This window comes from Ornithodoros turicata, chromosome 8 (assembly GCF_037126465.1).
Source record: "Ornithodoros turicata isolate Travis chromosome 8, ASM3712646v1, whole genome shotgun sequence".
NCBI classification, from domain to species: domain Eukaryota; kingdom Metazoa; phylum Arthropoda; class Arachnida; order Ixodida; family Argasidae; genus Ornithodoros; species Ornithodoros turicata.
Genome location: NC_088208.1, coordinates 2,724,795 through 2,743,170, shown reverse-complemented (window position 1 = coordinate 2,743,170; position 18,376 = coordinate 2,724,795). Strand labels below are relative to the sequence as shown.

At 45.1% G+C, this 18,376-nt stretch overlaps 1 protein-coding gene across 1 annotated transcript; it reads left to right on the top strand.

Annotated features, from left to right (window-relative positions):
- Positions 1-3,232: 3,232 nt before the first annotated feature.
- LOC135366388 (UDP-galactose translocator-like) lies at positions 3,233-11,991 on the top strand. Its single transcript, XM_064599069.1, has 5 exons — positions 3,233-3,651; positions 3,797-4,044; positions 5,184-5,267; positions 6,738-7,375; positions 10,941-11,991. Exons 1-5 carry the CDS (start codon positions 3,582-3,584, stop codon positions 10,951-10,953), a joined length of 1,053 nt encoding a protein of 350 aa, XP_064455139.1. The 5' UTR covers positions 3,233-3,581; the 3' UTR covers positions 10,954-11,991.
- The last annotated feature ends 6,385 nt before the right edge of the window (positions 11,992-18,376 follow it).

Genomic DNA, 18,376 nt, shown 5'->3' with positions numbered 1-18,376 from the left:
AGAGAACTGAGGGAACCCGATAATTTACGTTGCTCGAAATGACTATTTTTTGCAACTTTCTTCCCACCAACAGCCCAGTGAAACCTGCGTATAACGATATTGACGGTAATCGCGAATTCCATCGTTATACGGGGTACATCGTTAAACGAGGGCTGACGTAAATATCGCGGCCCCGAAAAGTCGCGCGTATAGCAATGCAAAAGAAAAAGAAAGATGCTAAAAAAAGAAAAAAAAAAAACGCGAAGCTGTGTGACATCGCACTGGCTTGGGAAAACAGCGATCAGAACTGGAGGATCGTGGAGAAAACCAGGGAACATAGCAGGACAACTTCTGGAAACACTACACGTCACCATTCCGCAAGTCGGCTTCACCTAAAGCATGCGTGCCTTAGGAGAAGCTCGCTTTAGAACACTGTCGCGCGACTCGCGGGTGGAAAGCACGTGCTAGGCCTTTTGAATAATCTCGCGAATTCGAGCAGCATTGACCAAATACGGAGACACAAAAGCGTTACCACCGACCTCACTCACCAGCTCACGTCGAGACTGGGAGGTACCCGGGTTCGAATCCCGGTGCCGGCTGCGCTGTCTGGGGTTTTTCCTGGGTTTTCCTCAGACGTTTTCAGACATATGTCGGCACAGTTCCCTTAGAAGTCGGCCCAGGACGCACATTCCCCCAGGGTGTCAGTCGTGACGTTGCCCACCTCTGTGAGGCCGACAACGGCGAGCTCTTTCACTGACAGTATTGGAAAATGAACAGTCGCTGTCTGTTTGCTTGCCTCAATTTTCGGTACATTTTTGGTCGTTTGCCTCAATTATTTTGGTCTAATTCTTTTGATACGATTTTTTTTCCGCTACTTCGTGAGATTCCTATCATCAAGATTCTACTGTAACTTATCGCGGCGAAAATCGCATCGAGGTTACGCGCACGGGACAGCGCCCAACATCGTTATATGAGTACTCGGAACCGCGGTCTCCGTCGCTATACGCGGGTCGTTTCCTCCATCGAAAAAATGTATATTTTGACGGTAAAATCATGAACCATCGTTTTACGAGGGATATCGTTATACGCGATATCGTTATCTGCGGGTTTTACTGTATTACTATTGTAATAGGGAATGCATTTTGTAGTGGAATGGGTTATACCTCGCATGAATTCCCTGTTTCTACGAGAGAGAGAGAGAGAAAAAAAAAAAGTTGACTCGGCAAATTTTGGAACTCAATTCGAGAGATCAAATCTCAATACGCGACAAAAGTTTCCTAGCGATAAATGCTGTTGATAGCATATTTTTGCCTGGTGTGCTTTTTCTAATTCAGTTGCTTTAAAATTTTTGGCCATAATTTTGAGGCGGTGCTGCAACGTTTGGGTGGGGTGGTACTGGGAAGATCCCTACCCCAAGGTGTGGTACAGCTTTCAAGCGCTCTTCTTCTTGATTCCATTATACAGCCGGCACGTTGCCCCAGGAAACCCTGTGTATTCTTTCGCAAACTTTGCTCTGGGGGATGGAAGAAGCATTGATGACGTTACAAACAGTACGATGCCAACAAGAGCAATGCGCGTGAAACTGCATTATGATGAGAACCGCAGTGAATTGTGACACTTACGCTGCGCCTAATGGTGGTGGTGGTGGTGGTGGTGTGGTCGCTATAGGTCTACAAAACCACTGCTTCACTGCTTGTGCAACAGACGTGGTCCGTGCTGGCAGTATGCTACATCGACATGGCTATATGTAGGAAAAACAAAAGAACGAACATGCAGCCACTGATCAAGTGATGGACTCGCATAATATACTTATTTAGACAACAGTTTGACCACTGTTAAGAACTCACTTCATAAGTATCAAGCACATATTTATTGAATAAACACAATGTGGAAATGACAGTCATAGGTACTGTAATTGTAGGGATGTGTAGGGATCGGAACCGAAACTGAACCCGAACCAAAAATCGCTAAAAACTGTATTCTTCACTGAACGGGGAAAAAAATTTTTTTTTTGTCTGGCGTTGAACGAAACCGAAACTGAAACGAAATAAATTTAGGCGGTTTCCGTTTCGCGAAATGGTTTCAGACGTTATGTGCGTTGTGAGCATGGTTGTGACAGCGAACTAGGGCTGCGTTCCAATACCCCGGTTAGTCGACTGCCTAGCGGTCTAACTGGAAGTGCCGCCATGTTAAGTCTGGTTCCAAATTGGCAAAGTCCGCTATTCAGTCGGCTACCGCCTAGTGCGCATCGATGCAGTCTATAGTTATACGCCTGACCACCTGACAGCCGGGATGGAGACGCGCGTTGACGGTACCAGCGTGCCCGCTGTTTCTGCTGGCTTTAAATGTAAAGTTGCACATAGTGGTATGTTTTTTAAAACTGCGTAGAGAGTTGCAACACATGTTTAGTTGTGAAGGTGACAGTTTATGCACGATGTCCTGCAAACTTAGCGCATTCGAGTCCTGCTGCGCTTGCGCCGTACGCATTTCTTGCGTGAGCAAGCCTGTTCCAATAGTGACAAGCAAAGGGGTCTACTCAGCTGCCTAGTCAGGCGGCTTCGCGGGCGCGAGGTATTGGAACGCAGCCTACGATTTACAAAGCGGATTGAGCCGCATTGCCAAACAAATTCGAAACCGAAACTGAACAAAACGGCAACCCAGGTGCGCGATGTATTTCGTATTTCCTCCTCGCAGCCGTTGCGTTCATCCATGTTCATGTTGAGGTCGTCCTTTTGGCAGTTGTAGGCTTCCTTGCACGCGATTTTGTCATACCCCAAGTGATCTAGGCCGTGAAAATAACGTCCAGTACCAGAGCAGCATATGTAATAGGGTGTGCACGATTAGTGAAAATAGAAAGTACACTATGCTACCGGATGCCCATGGCAATCTGCTCAAAAATTCGATTGGTATAAAAAGTCGTGCTTTTGCGCAAAAAAAAAAAAAAAAAACGCACTCGCACTGCTTAATCTGACTTCCTCTGGATTAGCTTTAGCTTGGATAGGATAGAGAACTCTAGCCAACGACTTGCCAGCATAGTTGCCAACGTGCTAACGTAACATGTCCGTACGGACCTATAACCAGCTTTACTAACCTATTCAGCTTTTACACGCGCTGTCAACCACCAGTGCACTATAGATCGTTTTTTCTACTTTCCTTATACTGGACGTGAGCTTGTCTCAGCGAAAGTAGTTTCCGCGCACGCATTTGCGTTTTTCTGATGTAACAGATGACTTCAAATCGCCATCGCGATAACGAGTTGTAGTTCTTGTTATTTCTTTACTCTTCCCGGCTTGTGTTTTGTTCGGCAATGGTTCGGCAGATGTTGTACACGTGGAGTGTTGCGTTGTGATCCTCGCTGTTTCATTCCCTTCCTGCTGATGTGGAATATGTGTGCGACGTGATACCGGAGTGGACGTTTCGTGAAGCATTCCACCCCGACGCTGCCAATGTGTCAGTGCGTTGGATACCTGTTTCCACTCCTAGCCATATCTATTCAGGGCCCATAGGTGGACACGCCTCCAAAGACACACGCAAGTCCCATTGGAATTGTGGCAGAAAGGGCCAAACTGACAGTTACGTGTGGCCTATAGTAAAATATCGTTATGGCAAATGCCAAGAAGGAGATCACCCTCTCCTTACCCGATACTATGGTGACGGACCAAATCAAGTCCGGTAAGCGGAGAAAGTTGTTCCAAGCTTGACAGAAGCGAGAGACTCCTCGCTCGTATGATGCGTGAAATCAACACCAATTTGGTGTCAATCTTTTTGCGGTGCTCAGGCGTTTTGCATCATAATGACGTGTTGTCCCCCTTTTCAGGTACCCAACAGACACTCAAGTATGCGTCATTGGTGACGCTGACCGCGCAGAATGCTGCGCTCAACTTGACGATGCGCATGGCTCGAACCCAGAAGGACCTGTTCATCGCGAGTACCGCCGTCGTAATGGCAGAGCTCATCAAGCTAGTCACCTGCCTGGCCATGGTCCGTGCTGACGAGGGCACCACCTCCAAGTGGCTGGCCGCGCTGCACCGTACTGTGCTGCTACAGCCGCTCGACACCCTAAAGGTGGCGTCTTTAATACAGTTCAATCGTGTTGAGGCATATATATTCAGGGTAAAGTAGATGTTCGAGGACGTATTTTGCCCCAAAATCTTATATCGGTACTGCCATTTGGCACGTTTCTTTGTGGATAAATCGTGAAAATTAGAAAACCGCCACTGCCTAATCGGCTATACCTGTGTTTCAGCTCCTTTCCGACAGATGGTGAAACGGCCTGACGCGGCGTTGCAGACGACATCGAAACCAAGTGAACAAGTGGAAGTGAATGCAGAGTTGTACTCTGTAACGCCGCGTTCGACCGTTTCGCCATCTGATGGAAAGAAGCATGGGAAGAAGGATGGGGGGGGGGGGGGGGGTTTGCAAGCTGCTGTTGGTGTTCCAACCCGGCCGAGGACGCCAGCAACTTGGTGGCAGGGTACAAGTTGCTTAGACACGCCGTCTTCCGCGAGGGATGTTAAATACGGGGTGCCGTGTGATGAGCTTTCATCGCACGTTAAAGAACCCTCAGGTGGGCAAAAGCAATCCACAGACCGACCGCTGTGGTGTCGCTCATGATCTCAGTTGTCTCGCGACGTAAACCCCCAATTATTATTGTTATTATTATGTTGGTGTTCCTTCAGATGGATAGCCTTCTTACGTCCGGTTTGGTCCGTTTCTACCATATAGTTTAGTAGCATTAGTTTAATAGTTTAATTAGTAGCATTAGTTTAGTACCATATAGTACTATACCACAGTTTCTACCATATGGGCAACAAAATGTCACAGTAAAGCTGCTAGGTTGTTCCATTAAGCTAGTGTTGTGCTTCAATTATTATTAATTTTGTTTTACGTTGCGGGGGCCTGGGACAATGATAACATATATGTCCACAACACGAGCTCCAGATAACATGAGTTACGGTGAAACCATCAGGTAATGCACTAGAGCCTTGGCTCGATGATCGAACAGGCAAACATATGGATATACTTAGGTTTCTTTAAGAGTGAACGCACCATTCGGATTTAATAAAAAAAAAATGTATACCACTAACTTGAAGATGTGGAACACTCTTACGAAGCTAATGATAGTGGGTTCCGATTTCATGTAGTTAATAAATTTGGAGCTGCTGTTACGGTGATGGTACAATCAGGCAATTGTTTATTTATAGGTTGCTGTTCCTTCTCTCGTCTACAATATTCAAAATAACCTTCTCTACGTCGGTGCCACTCATTTAGATGCTGCCACCTGCCAGGTAAGTTTCTAGAATATAGTTTCTAGAAAGAATAATTACCTGATCCTGGCTCCTCACAAACTCGCAAATTATTGAGCCCGCGAGTTTAACCACTTATACAGTATCTGGAATTAGAGAAATGATGATGGTCATACCAACAATAAGTGGGGAACAACATGTGCTAGTACACTCTTGCCTAGAGCCCCTAGATTTCTGCCTTGTGCCTCCTCCATGAATTTATAGTGCGAAATAGACATACAGGTTGGGACAAAGGTTTACGGAACATAGCACTGGTGTGCTGCTTCATCAGGGTGACCTCCTGTCAGCTGTCAGGAAGTGACTGAGTAAAAAACGGGGGACCGGCTCTTCTATCCAACTCTAAGTATGTGTGTCCGCTTCTGTTTGCTGCTAGGCTGTCCACGCGGTGGTGAAATGAGACACCCCAGAGTTCCGTAAACGTTTGTCAGAAGCCTGTACATCCCAAATGATTTAAATCATCAACAAACCTGGTAGTGACCTCGTTGCTGACGGCCAGTTGAGGTACCGAGGCATTTCACATTGTAAAAGTGTGTGCGGAAAGTAAGAAAAAATAAACAGACACACACACAATCAATGTGACTCTTTATGTTATGATACTGCAGCATCGTTATACCGGGTGTTTCAGTTAAATCCCCGGGCTAAATAATTCGCGAACGGGTGCACCAATCCACGAGCTTTCTTTTTTACAAGTATCTGTCCGATACCACCTACAAGCTGCATACCGTGTGAATGAATGGGAGGCGCTCATTATTAAAATAAAAATGCAAATGAGTTTCGTAAAAAAGCGTAACTTCTAAAGCAGGGCGCTGTCGGCATTAAAATGGGTACTACCCCTTTTGGGACCTTCAGTGGACACCTTTTAGAGAAAAATATGCCACCGAAGCGGGTCATTTGTTGCAGTAATTAATTGGTTTCGGTTTACGTATATTTTTTTGCGGCTGGTCGCGGCGAAGCGCAAAAGGGCGCATTTCATTGGTGTGACTCATTGGTGTAAGGACGTAATTCATTGATGGATAAGGGAGTGAAAGAGCGTCCTTTTGCGCTTCGCAGCGACAAGACGCGACAAAAATACGTAAACCGAAACCAATTAATTACTGCAACAAATGACCCGCTTCGGTGGCAGATTTTTCTCTAAAAGGTGTCCACTGAAGGTCCCAAAAGGGGTAGTACCCATTTTAATGCCGACAGCGCCCTGCTTTAGAAGTTACGCTTTTTTACGAAACTCATTTGCACTTTTATTTTAATAATGAGCGCCTCCCACTCATTCACACGGTGTGCAGCTTGTAGGTGGTATCGGACAGACACTTGTAAAAAAGAAAGCTCGTGGATTGGTGCACCCGTTCGCGAATTATTTAGCCCGGGGATTTAACTGAAACACCCTGTATACACTGGGTGATGTAGCAGAATGCAAATGAAATTTGTCCTCACATTTTGTTGCTCGTATACACGCAGGTGACATACCAGTTGAAGATCTTGACAACAGCCATCTTCTCCCTGGTCCTCCTCAACAAGAAGATCAGCCCAGTTCAGTGGGTGGCGCTTTTTGTGCTCTTCTCCGGAGTGGCCTTGGTTCAAGTGGCCCAGATCGATGCCCCATCAACCAATCCGTCTGGTCGCGAGCAGCGCCCTCTATTTGGCTTCGTAGCCATTGTGGTTGCCTGCTGTCTCTCTGGCTTTGCAGGGGTGTACTTTGAGCGCATCCTCAAAGGGAGTGACATCTCGGTCTGGATGCGGAATGTCCAGCTGAGCACGTTTGCCGTGCCGTTTGGTCTCCTGACGACGTTCCTCAGCGACGCGGACGACGTCCGGGAGAAAGGGTTCTTCTTCGGTTACGGACCCTTGATTTGGAGCGTAATTCTCCTCAACGCCGTAGGTGGGCTCCTGGTAGCCGTAGTGGTGAAATATGCGGACAACATCCTGAAGGGTTTTGCGACATCCCTGGCCATTGTCGTTTCCTGTATAGTATCCATGTACGCCTTCGAGTTTCAGCTGACTTGGAAGTTTGGTGCCGGAGCTGCACTAGTGATGGCTTCGATCTTCCTGTACAGCAAGCCGCAGGCGATGGCAAAGGGTCCGGCTGCTCGGAAGGCGTGAGTCCAATGTTTCTCTGCAGCCGTTGAACGTGGGCGTACCAGCCGCAATTGAAGTAGCCACAGTAGACAACATTCCCCATTGAGAAAATTAGGACAAACAAGAAACATGACACAGAGGACCTGTGTCACGCGTCTTATCTGTTGTGGTTTCCCCAAGCTCAGGTCGTTATTTGTTGCACCTGTGCACCCTCTTGTTTGTGTTGTAACTTTGTGTTAAATGAGGGGCTCGTATTTGCACACTGAGTATCGAGTGCCAGTTCTCGGACACTGGGCACAAAAAAAATCGCAATACTGACCAAACACCTCCAGTAAACAGGGCACATTAAGTAGCAGCTCCACCCAAATGCACTAGATGTGCTCTGTCTCTCGTACTCCAATGCATACACCAAACAGTCTTTCAGAGCCACGAGAACAATACGTATGCCGGTGGTGTTTCCTAGGCAGCCCATTGATTTCCATAGGGCTAAGAGAACTAGAACCACGACCGCAACAGAGCACTCAGTGTCAACAGTTTGTTTGCTTACACACACGCACACACATTCCATTTCAGTTGTTGACAGTAAGCTCTACGTGTCGTCTGTATATGTCTCGTCATGTGTTCGTGGTTTCAACGCTTTTAGCCCTACAGAAGTCAAACAGTCGCAACAAGCGGAAAAGGATGTTTCAGTGGGTCCATAGACGCAGTGGTTTACCCAGAATTTCGTCCTTGGGGGTGAGGTGGGGGGAGGTAACGCTACCTAGATACACATACCTGCAAACTCTCCCGATTCATCCGGGAGACTCCCAGATTCGGACCGGTTTGTACGATTGTACAGCCGAGAAGCAAATCTCCCGGAAAATGCAGTTTCCCTCTCTATATCTCAAACGCCTGCTGTTTCCTTGGGCACATAGACGAAAACATCAATCTAATAACAGCCCAATTTCCATCGCCATCGCTGCCGCTTCCCGGAGCCTCTGTGTTACGTAGTTCAGGGGTTCTGGTCATGGTTCTAGTTCTAGCACTTCTAGTTTACGGGCATTTCCTCCACATTTTTGGGCAACAAAGGTGCCTTTGCACTAGCTGTTTCAACCTTGCGTACCTCGCAAAGAGAACCTCGACCTCACAAAGAGAACAGAGACATAGTTTTGTGTCCTCACGTTCTTTTGAGAAAGTGCCATAGCCCTGCCACAGCTTGACACACATATAGTTTCTTGGAGAGGGAAAAGTCTGTTGCTGCAAAACTTGTGCCCGATGAGCCTGCTGGGGTGAAGTGTGCTCCTGTTATATAGGCAAATAAAAGCCACCCAACATCGGCTTTCTCTCTCCCCCCTTCCCCCCCCCCCCCCCAAGCTTTTGAAATCTCCCTATTTTGGATGTTCCCAAATTGGCAGGTATAGATACAGAAAGTCTTCTCATTGCCTCCTCTCCGTCCTTTGCTAAGTGGCCGTTAGGAGTCAGGGTTCGTCCGCTACTGCGATTCACCATTCCGCAAACTCAAGATCTCGCAAATGATTGCAGCTCACCTGGAACCTGCAGACCCAAATATTTATACAAAAAGTGCAAGACGCTTTCCAGAAAACCAGTTTTGGCAAACATTGAGACCTTTTTGCGCTTTATTTCCAAGTTTTCCCATTTAGTACGCAGGGATGGTTCAATCAGAACTCGCAGACGACGGTGGCTCGTCCTCGTGTCTACGACCGCTGAAAGCGCGTTCGTGATTGGCTACGGCCGTTGAAAACACGGTCCTCATTGGCTGACTCTTAATTGTTATGTCACGCCGACAAGCGCACTGCCTTTCTGTATCTAGATGGTGTTGGTTGAGCTCCGCAAGGAGGTGTCTTTACATGCTTTTGACAAAATATTGTGCAGTCTCACAAAGGTTGGGTCTCCTGCAGATTTTGGGGGGGGGGGGGGGGGGGGGTGTTGTTAGGGTGGTGTAGAAGGGGGTCAGGATAAATCACTGCTGTAGATGTGTCTCGGCGCTCCCTTTCTCGATGGAAGAGTGAACAGAAGGTGTTTATGTTTCCAGGAGTTTGGACGTCCTATTGTGGCTAATACATCTAATCCGTACAATAATTTCGGCTCAATCCTCCCGAAATGGACGGTATGTAATATACAGTCATGTCTCGCTTATCCGGAGTTCAGGTATCCGGAAAACTATACTACCGGGAACGAACCTGCTACCACTGGATTTTGTCCTGGCTATCTGGAATTTGTCATCCGTATCCTGGCAGCAAGTGCCGGGACCAATGTTCCAGAACCTGCGTCATTCTGATTCACTTATCCGCAAACGTGTCAACGGCCTTTGTCCCACGGCATGGGCTGTGCTCGCGTTGTTCCAGAAAAGGCTCGCATTTCACCCGAGCATTTTGCGAACGTCAGTGTCAGGGCTGTCCGAAAGCATCGCCTGTCTTATCGCCTATGTCAAAGACATTTGCAAAAAGACAAAAACATGTGCGCGGGACCAGCTTTCCGAGCCATTACCCTTCTTTCAACAGCAGAGTGATGCAGCGTGTGCCATGGCTGTGACCAAAATTCTGTCACACACACGCGTACTAATCTCAAGCAGCTAACTTCGCATGAATATCGGAGGTAACAATCTTTTCCTTGTTTCCCTCTCTGGAGCTACAAAAAGGTCTCCCAAATTTTTCGGGTTGCCCCGTAAGGGTGCTTGGTTCGGGCATACGGGAATTCGTTATCCGGATAATCGAGACATGACTGTAGATCAATATTAATAAAACATTAATATGTAGATAGCAGATTCCAGAAAAAATACTGTGCCATACTGCTCTCACTGAAATGTGTCTGGACATTCGTGTCCCACAACGTGGTTATTTCCGCTTGTGCCGCTTTCAATCCTGCACCTTTGCATGCAAGTAACTATTTTAAAGTAAAAGAAAGCAAAAAAGTCTCAAATACTTATAATTCAAAATAAAGTAGGTTAGTGCCAATGATGGCCCATGCAAGTGTGTAAACGCGGACGGCGCCGACAGCCTCCTACGACGATGTATAGATGGCAGCAGGTGCAGGAGAAGGCAAGGGCGGGATGATGCATTTCTTATTGTGAATATTGGGCTCCTCCCAGTGACCGAACTTTTCGAAACGTAAACAGCTCTAGGAGTGTGTAAAAATATCATTAACGCATTAACAACACATTAACAACATTAACACTGGGCATCACTGGGCATCATCAACACGCTTGGACTGGCATACCGGTCATACTGGCATCAGGAACGCTACGCTACGGAAAAGAAGAGAAACCTTGACACGATGGTACGCACAGAAGACACAGACAGCGTGCAAGAATTGGAGTAACTGAAACAGTTAAATAAGAAGGAATGCGTTCCCAGCGATCTGGAGCTGCTACTTAACCTGCCCGTTGCTGGACTAATGCACCAACTAATATCTAGGCAACCAACCAATAACTAGGCCTATCAATACTTTTCACTACCTTTGCAACAGTGTTGTATCCCAGTGCTTTACGGTATCCTAGAATTGAAAATGCTTGTAGAGATACCGTTCAAGCTGATCTTGTACTTAGACCGATCTCATATTTAGACCAATCTTGTTTCATTCTAGCAGGCGTGCTCCATAGCTACCAATGGCACGCTAGTGTTGGAGTCTGCAGGGTGTTCATGTGACCCCCCTAACTGCCCTCCCCTTCTGTGTCCTAATGGTCTGCGCCGTGTGGTGTGCTCTCGTCAGTCCCTTTGTTTCATGGACAATATTCATACGTATTACTTCTGCTCTATGCTTCAAACGATATTTGTAACACATATATTGCCTTTAAATTATTGCTTGCATATAAAAGCTACAAGAATGTGAAACGAGCTTGCCATACTTCTCCCATTTGTGTATAAGTGGGGAAAGAGCAATAGAATGCCTATGAAATTACTCCTGCTGAATCCTTGAGAATGCTTTATAAGTAATGTTGTGTGTCCTTGAATGTTTGCTCTAGATAAATTTGAAGAGCATATTTTTGAGCTTACTGATTTATTCAGAAATTGATACATATTTCCTGAAGACATCACAGTTCGTGACACCTTTAGCAGACTATTTGGTGGACCACATAGTGTTTTAGGACATATATACTAGACTTGGTACTTTCTGCATTGGCACGACTGTGGTCACCTTGAGCAAATGCAGTTCAGGTTCACAGAAGCCATCGCAAAGCTTAGGCCACTTCGCTAAGAAAGTCATTTTCCAAACCGACCTTCGCTAAAACGTAACAAGTCGGCATTTTCCCTAAAACGTTACTTATAAAACGTGGCTTTCTAAGAAGCCTCGAAATCCAGGCCAGCTAAATGGATGAGGTCCGGGTACTTTCTGCTTTTGCACAACTGTGGTCATCTTGAGCAAATGCGGTTCAGGTTGCTTCAGAGTTTTTGCTTTGGATAAGTGTGCGGACGTTAGGATTAGGCAGCACGATACCTGCAACATACGTTTTCCTTTCATTGCAACAGTAAATATAAAGAACTGTACCTCTGGCACACTTATCAGGATGGAAGTATCTGAAGAGCTTGTATAAATAAGGATTTTTTTGAGCAAGTGTTTTCTGGATATCCTCGTTCTTTTGTTTCTTACAATAAATTGTACAAGCCTGTGTGCATTAAATCTTGATTGGCAGGCTGTGCTTGATGGTTTAGGAAACTCTGTTTCAGATGTCTCGTAATTTCGCATGCGTGGCAAACTGGCATTCGTACGCATTGGAACAGTTCGAACTTAAGAACTGTATCAATATTTCGCACTATACGAACTGAAGCTTTAACTTCATACAACAATTTGTGTTTTGAGATTGTTCTTGGAGCTGTCACACTGCAGTGCAGAAGAACCAGCAGCCAAGTGTGACATACAGCATGTACGTTTGCATCACAAAGATCTCAGTCACGTTCAGTTTGGTAATGGAATAAGTTCATAATGCGAAATTAGATAATGGAATCAGAAAATTGTACCACACATGTTACTTAATACGAAACAAAGTTGCAAAATAAATAACTCAACGTAGAGTGCTGCGGCACTACGCAAACGTTCATGCACACAAAGTTTCTCATTCTCACAATATAGCAACAAGAAAACTGGACACAATATCAATGTCTACAGCATGTTTCAGTAAGCACATTGAACAATCTTAGAAAAAAGAAAAGGTCATGCTACTGAAGTATATATAAACAGCGGCGGTTATCAATAGAGACCTTTGGCCTTACCTACTGCAGTAATTTTCTCAAATTTCTTTCAGCTAAACTCAATGTGTTGAATGGAACTCCGACATTTGCCGAGTCAACCAATCGTTGCCAGAAACAGAAAGCGTATGTCGGATATTTACACGATTCTGCTTCAGAATACATTCCCTACTACAGTGATAACTGCTAAAAAAAAAAAGCAAAAACTGTTGCTTTGAAATGTGTAGACTATTGGCCTCGCTCACTTGTTCGTAAAGTGAACTCAAGAAGTGTTGGAAGAAAACGGTTACCTGTCTCTTCCGGTTTTCCTTTTCACTGTTGTCTCGGATAACTGGAAGCATAACCTTACTGCCATAACCAACAGGAACAAGCATCTGAAGTGGCAAGTCTGTGTCCTACTCTCCCTCCTCATGTCGCCCTTTGAGGGAGAACTGAGGGCACCTGATAATATACTTTTTACCTAGCTTTTTTGTTTTTCAGTTATTATTGTTGTAATAGAGAATGGATTTTGTAGTGGAATAAGGTGAATTTTGCATTCACTCGGTTTCCAATTTGAAAGATTAAATTGTAATACACGACAAATGTTCCCTATGGATAAAAGCCATCGATCGCATATTTTTCTGCGACGTGCTTTTTCTATAATTTTTTTTACATGGCTAATGAAGCAGCCTGTATATGAATGTACAGGGTGTTTTCTTAATTAAGATTTAAAATAAAAAAAGGTTATGAAAGCAGCACAGGTGCTGGTTTTGCAGGTCGATTATATGACCAGGCAGACATTCTGTCAGAGAGGGTATGTAACTACTAGGTGACTAATCACCTAATATTTGTTAATCAGCTTCTTAACTGGAAGGCAGCTACACGCTGTAGCCAACAAAATGTCCTCGTGACCACAACACCAACCTGCAAGGCTGGCATCTGTGCTGCTGTCATGGCTTTTTTTTTTTAATTAAAATCTGGAATGCCCTGTGCAGTGTATAATATACATATGTCCTTGAACGGGGAGGTTTCCGCTGCTGGTTTTTAGGGCTTTTTTGGTTGTTTCGCCCAAATTTTTCCGAGGGTGCTCCAATGTTTGGGCAGGGTGGTACTAGGAAAATCACTGCCCCAAAGTGTGGTATAGCTTTTAAGCCATCTTTTTCTTGATTTCATTTTACACGCGGTACATTACCGCAGGAAGTCCTGTACGGCGCAGCTTGATCTTCAATATCCTTGCGCCAGAGCAGACCAAGCAATTCAAACGCCTCCAGAAAGTCCTGCGTATTCTTTAGCAAATTTTGCTTCGAAGTAGGAAGAAGCATTGATGCTTTTACGAACAGTACGAGGCTAGAAGGAGCAATACGCTTTCAACTTGCTGCACCGTCATACAGCATTGTTTATATAATTAGACCCGCAATGAATTGTGATACTTTCGCTGTTCCCAATATTTGCGTAATGCTCGCAGGGCTTAAGAAACTGCTGCTTACCTGCTTTTGCAACAGATGTGGACCGTGCTGGTGCTATGCTACATCTGTATATCTATGTAGAAAAAAACGGAGAATGTCTATGCAGTTGCTGATCAAGTGATTGACTCACACAGTCAAACTCCTTTACAACGAACGCCTTATTGACGAAAAGACCGTTTTAACGAACGTTTTTCGCGGTCTGCTCAGGCGCCCATAGGATTCAATGTATACAGTGAACCCTCGTTAATATGACCCCCGATAATCTGACATACGCGCTTTACGACCATACTCCTAGGGAACAATGCAGTGAAACCTCTGCAAATCCCCCCGTTAATATGACAATTCCGCATTATGACCAAAATTTTCGGGAACGACCATGGTCATAATAACGAGGGTTCACTGTATACTTCGGACATTTATAACGAGTTCCTTTATATCGAATGTACCGAAATTACGAAGTGAGCTTGCAGTCGGTAGGGCGAAATTCGCGACCTTTACGACGAAGTTTTGATGGTAAATGTCGAATTCCGAACTTCGTGAGAGCGTTTCTCATTCCGACGTGGCGCTCTCGGCACCACAGATGACGGTTCCACGAGGGTCATAAAAGGCGGGGAGAGAGAACAGGTGTTCATCCTCCTGGCACTTGCACAACCGGATGACCTGTTCACGTGGGTGGGGCGCAGTCGGGATTCGTGGACCGTCGATTGTGTGACCTAGAGTCACTCTAGTGTGACCTGCTTCTTGTGGGCAGGCTGTACGCAGCGTACGAGGTCATTGCCTTTCGGGGAATGGAGGAAAACAGTCTCTATGCACAAACGTCTGTGCTGTACATGGAGACATTCGTCTGCACTAGACTCTGGTCACTACGGCGTTACAGTATAGAATCTCGATGATACGAATCTCACGGGGTAGCGGAAAAACTTCGTATCATCCGAAATTCGTATCAAAATAATTAAACCGAAATAAAAACTAGTGGCAAGAAAATAGACAGTGACTGCCCATTTTCCATTACTGTCAGTGAAAGAGGCCGGTCGTAACGCTTTTGCGTCACCGTTTTTGACCTATGCTCCCGAAATTCGCGAGATGATCCGAAAGGCCCAGCACGTGCTTTCCACCCGCGAGTCGCGCGCTCGTAAAGCGAGCTTCTCCTAAAGCACACAGGCGTTAGGCGAAGCCGTCTTGCGGGATAGTGACGTGTAATAATGTTGCAAGAAGTTTTCCTGATAGGTTCCCTCCACGTGTTCTGGTCGCTGTTTTCGTCACACGGTTTCGCGGTATATTATTGCGAGGGGGGGGGGGGGGTAAAAAAGTCAAAACACAGATAAGGTTCCATGTCTATCGTATAGGTTTGAATGTCTGATGCGCGTTTTGATCAGAGCAACGAAATTCTACCAATGAACAAGATTGCTAGCATTTTAAGACATTTTTTTCTTTGAAACATCCGTTTTAACGAAGTTACCTTTACAGCGAAGATTTTCCGCGGTCTCCCGAGGTTCGTTATAAAGGAGTTTGACTGTATCCCTTTTTATACTACCCGTCAACTACTGACTATAGACATGAATGGCGTAGATGCAGTCCAGCTGGTGGATAAACTGCATGAGAAGCAGGCCTGAGCCATCATGTTCTGTTTTGTTTATGTATCTCTGCCCATCGCTCAGGCTTGCCTATCGTGGACTGCTGACTCCTGTTAAGAGCTCACTTCGACAGTATCAATGAAATTTGTATAAAAATATATGAAATACAAATAATTTATAAAAGCATCTAATAAAAGCAGAATGCGGAAATGACAGTCATAGGTCCTTTATCTTGTAAATATGTTCGAGAGCAAAATGCTGTGGCACGGTTTGCGGTTATAATTGGGGCGATGGTTTATAATGACCTAAAAAAATGTTGTATAGTTTGCTCAGAAATTACAGCGAATCTCATTTATAATGAACTCGACGGTCACACGAAAACTGTCCGTTATATCCAGAAGTTCGTTATAAATGGAGTCTCCTTACATTGGGTTGACGGTCATTTGCGAAGTGTTCATTATCATAGATTGAGAAGTTACCCGTCAAAAAGAACTCGTTACGAGTTAAGTTACCGTGTGAAAATGTAACTAAGTTAATAACGAAGTTCTTCAGCCTGAAATATAACTCGCAGATACTGAGCTACTTAAAAAAAAGAACGAGTTACTTACAAGTTACTTCGGACACAAAATAGCATTACGCAGGTGCAACACGCTTAAATCGTTTTCGTTTATGTCCAACAATATACCTCTCCCGGTTTGTAAACAAATGACGTCATAATGTTCGACAGCGCCACAAATTTGGTAGAATTGAACTACGCTCGAAGCTAGAGAACAAGGTCGCGCCCGAAGGCCACGGTCTTGAGGGGATTACGATACGGTCCCTTAAAGGAACTTGCTCCCTGTGGGCGCACAATGGTTCAGCTTAATTTCAATCTCATTGATTGAATATCACGCTTTATGGCGAAAGATGCCATGAGGGAACTGGAGAGAAAGCAAGAAAATATGGGGACGTGAGTGAAAAGCGAGTTAGAAATAACTTGTAACTTAACTTAAGTTACTCTGGCAAAGTTACCTGAAAAATGAACGAGTTCCTCTTAAAGTTACCATGGCGCAAAAGCACCAAGTTAAGTTACAAGTTACCAAAAAAAAAGGAACTTAGTTACAGTAACGAGTTACCTCGAACTCTGTTCATTATAACCGGAAATTCGTTACATGTGGGGCTGCTATAACCAAGATTTACTGTATATGCAATACGTTTGAGCCAACTTTTCGATATCCCGTTAGTCTTTCACTCAGGGATTTCCCTACACCCCCCCTAGAAGGGGTGTACACCCTCCCTGCATTTTTGCAACACCCCCCCTGAAATTTCTCAGGTGACCCCACCCAGCTCGGCCACCAACACGTTCTGGCAGTGAGTCCGGCGCAGCGAATTACATCCTGTACTGTCAAACTTGGGCTGTAGGACCACAGTCATGCAGATGATCGTCCCATGCATTTGTCCAAAATCATTTGAAAGTGACTGTTCAATGCATATATTGCACGCATATACGAGCAAAAATGCGTTCGGGGACGCAAACTCAATGTGGATCATCAAGACCCATTTGCGCCCAACTCAGTCTAGCAAGGTATTCTGCTTTTTTCGTCTAACGTTTTCACCGTTGGTTGCTAGGTATTCATTGAGCTTCGTGAGACAAGGTGCTAGTCTTTTTTCTTGGTTGGTCGTGTGATTATGCATCTTAATGTTGAAATGCCGTTCATAATGAATCTGTATTCTAATGTACTGTGTTCTAACGTAATAACATGTACAAATAAAACGGGAAAGCTGTGCAAATATATCATCATTGTGCCACGATTCTTTCCGTGTCTAAGAAAAATTCCGTAAGTGGAACCTTCACCAAGCACCCCCCCCCCCCCCTTGAAAGCTCGGCACCCCCCCAGCTATGAATTTCTGGGGAAATCACTGCTTTCACTGCAGTGGGGGACACTGAACGCGTGCCATAAGATGCTCCTCGTTGGAGAACAGATACCTATTTTATTGCCTACAACACTGAAAACAAGATTGTTCGACAAAGAATTACATGTCTGACGGTGTGAGGAGCAATTCCTGCGTGAGATGTGCTGTTATTAGTAACGTGAAGCGTCACCTTAATCAATTAGTCTGTTGCTGCGCTTGAGGTAAGAAACATGTACGCTGTCATCATGTATAATCCGTGTCACGGAGATTTGTACGATGATTGAGCGCAAGCCCTTCTCAAGTATTTCCTGAAGAATGCAACAGTTGTGCACAGAATGATTGTACTTATTGTACACATTGGACTTAGCAGAGGGATGGAGGGTCTACGATGACCACAAAATTTAAATCGTGGATTTTGTTGTTTGTCCACTCGTTTTCAGGGATCGGAACCAGTATTTTTTGGGGTCCGGTTTGGGTTCAGGCATATTGGTTCGGTTCAGGTTTAGCTCTTCTGAACCGAAATTATCAGCTAGAACCGACTCATGTGGGTTCGGTCCGGGTTCGGCTCAGGAAGAAGAAAAAGTGGTAGCAGTCAGGACATTTACAGGGATTGGAATCGTTACTTTTTCGGTCCTGGTTTAACTGGTTCATCGGCAGCAATTTTGTTACATGGATGCGAGCTTACCCTCAGTCGTACGTGGTTGTAAGAAAAATGTGAGATAATCATTGCTGGTAAAAACAAAGAAGCTTTGATAGAAACTTTGCAACCAGGTGAAAGCACAAGACAAGTATCAGACACATTTATTATTTACCTGATATTTTACTGTATTGCACTTTCGTCTGCTGAAAACGAAAAGCTTAGTGCTGGATGCCTTTTGGCAGAAGACTGTCAGGGCCCTCTTTTGCTCCTGCAAAAAACTGGCGCT

Bases quoted from the DNA above. Each gene is read 5' to 3' on its own strand.
- LOC135366388 (XM_064599069.1), top strand. From the start codon at position 3,582: ATGGCAAATGCCAAGAAGGAGATCACCCTCTCCTTACCCGATACTATG. The intron at 4,045-5,183 runs GTGGCGTCTTTA...GTTTATTTATAG, and splicing joins AGCCGCTCGACACCCTAAAG to GTTGCTGTTCCTTCTCTCGT. The intron at 5,268-6,737 runs GTAAGTTTCTAG...GTATACACGCAG, and splicing joins TAGATGCTGCCACCTGCCAG to GTGACATACCAGTTGAAGAT.